This window comes from Nicotiana sylvestris, chromosome 11, assembly GCF_000393655.2.
Source record: "Nicotiana sylvestris chromosome 11, ASM39365v2, whole genome shotgun sequence".
Taxonomy (NCBI): domain Eukaryota; kingdom Viridiplantae; phylum Streptophyta; class Magnoliopsida; order Solanales; family Solanaceae; genus Nicotiana; species Nicotiana sylvestris.
In genome coordinates this window covers 102,429,237-102,434,855 of record NC_091067.1, presented here as the reverse complement: position 1 = coordinate 102,434,855, position 5,619 = coordinate 102,429,237, and the positions used below count along the sequence as shown (strand labels likewise).

Here is a 5,619-nt window from a genome sequence, read left to right as displayed (position 1 = left end):
TTATGGTACATATTAGTCATTTATATTTTTAGTCTAGTTCTTTGCTATTTAATAATCTAATTCTTTGCCTTTACATTTTAGTTTGATTGGTAGTTTTCTTTTGCTAAGTATAAAAAAAAATTATTTCATGTTAAAAATAATCAATTTTTAATTGAGTAGTTAAATTATTCATCACTATTGATTCAATTATCATCAATATATCTTGATAAATGATAAATTTCTCAAAGAACAATTAATTTGATAGTGTTATGTTGAAAATGTAATAGCCGGAATATCCGTTTGGTAGTGTATGTCTCATATTTAAGAAAAAATCCGATAAATAACCGAAAAACCGAATCGATAAAAACTGACTTAGAGCCCGTTTGGCTTAGCTGATTTAAATAGCTGAAAAGCACTTTTAAGTGCTGAAGCTGATTTAAAAAATAAGCATTTACGTGTTTGAATAGAAGTGCTGAAATTAATAATAAGTAGCTGAAGAACTGGGTATACAAAGAGTTTTGTTTTAAAAAGAAGTATTTTAGGGATAGAATAGTAAATATTTGGGTCAAACTTAAAGTGCTTATAAGCTGAAATTTGATAAGTTGGGGGAGGGGGGCAACTTATGGCTTTTGACTTATTTTTGGCTTATAAGCACTTAACTTATAATCACTTTTAATTTTATCAAATGCGTAGATAAGCCAAAAAGTGCTTCTAAGCCAGTTTGACCAGCTTATAAGCTTAGCCAAACACCCTTTTAATTGATTTAGCTTGATTCCAATATTTGAAAAACCGACTTACGCAGTTTGGTTTCTTTTTCGAAAAAAACCGATCCAAACCAAACTATGAACACCGCTAGTCTCCGGTGACAACCGTTATAAAAGGATATTAATTTACTATCCTTTTTCTCCGCCCACTCTGTTTCGACAAACTTTGGTGACTTTTAATTCTACGTTAGGTCAACTCGTACTTGAAAATTGATTTTACTTGTAATACGTTACTTATATATATATATATTTACTATTTATCTTCAAAAAGGTACTCTTTTAGTATTCGAAAGTTTTTATGCGGTCCCAATCAAAAGGTAATTTTAATATTCTATACATAATGAATTTATTTCTTATATTTTGTTAATCAAATAAAATAAAGAGAAAAGCATTACATTTGCCTCAGTACCCCACTGTTAGGAAAAAGTTCTATTTTTACCATACCTTTAATTAGAGTTTCAACTTGAAAGTAATTTTAAATCTCAATCAAATAATTAGAATACGTGAAATTCATCCATTTCACCCTAAAAATTCATTAGTGGTTGGAAAAGTATAAATAAGCAAGATACTAACGAAGTGCAAAATTGATAGTAGTATATTGACAAAATCGAATATTTTCCCTAAAATAAACTGAGAGGAAGAGTAAAATAGTACTGCCAACCAGCGCATTTTAGCTCTACCTTATTCTCCTACACACCTAACTTCTCCAACCAATTGCTAAAATACGCCGAGTCACCCCATACCCCACCATCCCTTCTGGTTCCTCTTGTTTCAGAAACTGAAATTAGCAAGCCACGGGCTGAGATTTTCTAAAATATATACACACATGTTTTTTTTTATGTATATATTCTTATGTACAGCACAAAAGCATAGAATTAGACAGAAAAGCGGAAAGAAAAGGTCTGCTTGTTTGTTTTATGCAACTTTTTTTTTGGTGCCTGTTGCATATAAGGCAAATACATAAATTTTAATACTACTTACTATTTTAGTATTTTATATATATACTGGGAGCTGGTCAAGATTCAGTTACCATATAGTTGGGCGAAGGGTCCTGTCATAAGTCGATAAGCTTTCTTCGTGTTGAGAGAATCAAGAAAATCTTGGTGACCCAATTCACGAATCCTCAAGAATTGTAATGGGTACTTCCCCTTTCTGCTCCTTTTTCTTGTTTTCTGTTCCATGGATTCTATGTTCTGTTCTTCTGAAAGTAATGATTTACTGGGGTGGAATGTGAGTTTGAGTTAATTTTTTGTTAATTGCAATAGATGAGTGTTTTTGAGTTAGCGTTGTCATCTTGTTCTTTGGTTTTAAGTTAATTTTTGTTTAAAATTTTAGTGGTAAAGTTTAACAACTTTTTTGGGTTTTGGCTGGTTAATGGAGTATAGGATCAAGAAAATCTTATTCTTGAGTACTTGTTTCTTAACTATAGTCACTGTAGTGGTTTGTTGTTGTTGTTGGTTAATGGAGTACTTGTTTCTTTTTTCTTTTTGCTGTGTTTTATGGTTGTGGGATATGGTAGATTTGTTAGTTGTCTGTTGTGGGCTATGTTTCTTTTCCCATTATTGAATGTTTGGTGTGTAAAAATAAAAATAAAAATGTTTGGTGTGTCCAGTGTTGATTTTTGGATGGTCTTTTTTGCTGTTGTTTCACACAATATCAGTATGTTTCTTTGAGCTGTTAACATTATTGACTGTAATGGCTTTGATGGCTATGGTTTCCGCACACACACATAGCCCCACCAGACCAGTCCCACCTCCTAAAACATAGGTACAGCCCTCAACAAGTACCTTTTTTTGGTGTTGGCTTTGGCTTCTTAATTGGCCTTCTTTTGTATATCTTGTTTATTTTACTCTTTCATGATTGGTCAGCTTTATTCTTTCCCCCCCTCCTATTTTCATCTTTTTCTTATACTTACTTTACACTCTTGGTTTCCAGTGTCTTCTTTGTGATTGGTAATGCTGATTTTCTCTATTTTTCCCTTTTTTCCCTTGCTTTCTTTGTCTGAAATTTTCTATGTTTATTTCCTATTTCTCAAAAGCTACAGTTAGCTATTCTCAGAACATCATGGATGATGAATATGAAAAATTTATCAGAAGAATGAATCCACCAAGGTACTATTTCTATTGTTTCTCTCTTAATTCTCTGACTGTTACTTTAATGTTAGTCAATACCATTTAAGCCTTACATTTACTCCATATTTACTGTCTTTATGTCAGAGTGGTAATTGACAATGAGTCCTGCAAAAATGCCACTATTATACAGGTATGTCTGAGTTTAGGTTCTTTGTTTCAGGCTCTAAATTGCTAATATAAAGGGAATATTTCTAATTTTGCTGAATCTTTTGTATTCTGGTGCAGGTAGATAGTGCTAACAAACATGGAATACTTCTAGAGGTTGTACAAGTTTTAACTGATCTTAACCTTGTCATTACCAAGGCTTATATTTCCTCTGACGGTGGATGGTTCATGGATGGTAATTAAAAATTTACTTTTCCTTTTTCATTCCATCTAGCATTGTGCCTTTCACTTTGAATAAGGAATTTACCATGGCTTTTTGGGGTAATTTTATAAGTTGTTACTCTTTTGGCAGTTTTCAATGTGACTAATCAAGAAGGGAACAAGATTACAGATGAGGCAATGTTGGATTATATCATGAAGGTGAGCTGTATTCTGTGTACAAAATTTGGCACCTTTTTCTTTTGCATTAATGTGGGAAAGGAACTGAATTTTTTAGTGGTTTCATTTTCAGTCTCTTGGTCCAGACTCTTGTTTTGCGTCATCTATGAGAAGATCGGTTGGGGTTACCGCAGGAATGGACCACACCTCAATTGAGTTAATTGGAAGTGATAGACCTGGGCTATTGTCTGAGGTGAGCGCTGTCCTTACCAACCTCAAATGCAATGTGGTAAATGCTGAGGTGTGGACCCATAACACCCGAGCAGCAGCGATAATGCAAGTTATTGATGAGGAACATGGAGGTGCAATTACTGACCCGGAAAGGTTGTCTACGATGAAGCAACTCTTGTGCAATGTACTTAGAGGTAGCAATAAATTAAGGGATGCAAAGACAATAGTATCCGATGGGGTCTCTCATACTGAGAGACGGCTTCACCAGCTGATGTTTGCAGACCGGGACTATGAACGTACTACTGGTGAAGGATTGGATGATAAAGACAGGCCTAATGTGAATGTTGTTAATTGGCAAGACAAGGACTACTCGGTTGTTACAATCAAGTGCAAAGATAGACCGAAGCTTCTCTTTGATACTATTTGTACATTGACAGATATGCAGTATGTGGTTTTCCATGGCAATGTTGATGCTGAAGGACCACAAGCTCACCAGGTACTACAATTTTCCTATTCATTTCGGAACTTCTTTTGTTTTTTGTTACTGTGCTCAAAGTGGATGTAGTTTTCTGTAAATTTGTTAACTAATATGGTGAAGTCTGTTTTCATTGAAGGAGTACTGCATAAGACATGTAGATGGATCCCCGGTGAAATCTGACGCAGAGCGGCAAAGAGTGATACAATGTCTTGAAGCAGCAATAGAAAGAAGAGTATCTGAGGTTAGCACTAATGATTTACTTTCTTAAATCATTTTATTAGGTCCATAACTCACAATTAATAATCTCTAGCTAGCTTCTTCATGTATAAGTCTGGATCTGTAAATTGCACTTAAAATAGTAAGTAGTGAATGTTGGTTTTTGAATGCACTGATATCAACTTACCTTGTCTGAAAATGGTGATGCATTGTGACAATTCTGACTTAATGAGTAAAAAAAAAGGGGAAGTGTATATTTTATTTTGTAGGGTAAAGGTATCTCCTTTAGCTTGTCTAATACATACTTCTGCCAATCTATGTGTCTATTAGTTGTCTGATGATGTCTCCACCCCATTGTTTTTTATTACAAGTTAATTTATTGCCTCAGTTATGTCAGATAGGTTTGGAAATATTCTGTTGGACAAGATATTGGAATTCTATAATGTCATTTTCTTGTCTTATAGGCTTTGGATTCCATTTTGACCGAATATCATTTTATTTCTTGTGTTTGTCCAGGGATTGAAGCTAGAGCTATGTACGACGGACAGAGTAGGACTACTATCTGATGTTACTAGGATCTTCCGCGAGAATAGCCTCACTGTCACCAGAGCGGAAGTGACAACGAGAGCTGGCAAAGCTCTAAATATATTCTATGTTCGCGATTCCTCAGGGTATCCTGTTGATGCTAAGATAATAGAATCTGTTCGTCAAACAATTGGACAGACAATACTTAGAGTGAAAGGCAACATCGAAGAGTTAAATCCAGTTCCACAAGAATCTCCAACCAGGTTCCTTTTTGGTGGTCTATTCAAGTCCAGATCTTTTTGTAATTTTGGTTTGGTTAGGTCCTATTCTTGAAAACTTAGATCATAGTCCTCGTCCAGTGTACATTCGATTCCCTCTATATTAACCTACATTCCCTCTTTCTAGGTTTAAGATCTAGTTTAGCAAAGTTGATTACAGTAACTTTGAGGTTTTAGAGGCAAAAAAGATGACAGTTGTCTGTAAATATGTTTTCTTGATTGTTCATTAGTTATGGATTCAACACGACGTTGTCCAGTGAAGCAAACAACTGTGTCAAAATTGGTACTTACATGTTTAGTAGGTTTATTCTTTTGCTTTTAATATATGTCTAACTGTACAGCCAAATGTGGCCCTTTATTATTTCAGCCAGAAACTGAAATGAGCTGTTGTTGTCTTTGATTCAAGTAGCAACACATTAAACGATGTTTGACTTGATTCTTCTATGTTTTCTACAAAAATATCATGGTTTCATGTTTGAAAAGTTCTTTGTTAAAAGACAAGGTCATTAAGCACATTATTTTTCTCAAAATGG

General features: G+C 34.3%; 1 protein-coding gene across 3 annotated transcripts; it reads left to right on the top strand.

Moving 5' to 3' along the window:
* The first annotated feature begins 1,614 nt into the window (after positions 1 to 1,614).
* Positions 1,615 to 5,366, top strand: LOC104240797 (ACT domain-containing protein ACR4-like). Of its 3 annotated transcripts, none has more exons than XM_009795682.2 (8): positions 1,615 to 1,882; positions 2,782 to 2,854; positions 2,960 to 3,005; positions 3,101 to 3,215; positions 3,333 to 3,400; positions 3,492 to 4,085; positions 4,204 to 4,308; positions 4,800 to 5,366. In XM_009795682.2, exons 1-8 carry the CDS (start codon positions 1,879 to 1,881, stop codon positions 5,139 to 5,141), a joined length of 1,347 nt encoding a protein of 448 aa, XP_009793984.1. In that variant the 5' UTR covers positions 1,615 to 1,878; the 3' UTR covers positions 5,142 to 5,366. The 3 variants fall into 3 exon arrangements, with proteins under 3 accessions (XP_009793984.1, XP_070019016.1, XP_009793986.1); XM_070162915.1 differs by lacking the exon at positions 1,615 to 1,882 and adding an exon at positions 2,593 to 2,695 and having other exon boundaries at positions 2,788 to 2,854; XM_009795684.2 differs by lacking the exon at positions 1,615 to 1,882 and adding an exon at positions 2,593 to 2,695.
* The last annotated feature ends 253 nt before the right edge of the window (positions 5,367 to 5,619 follow it).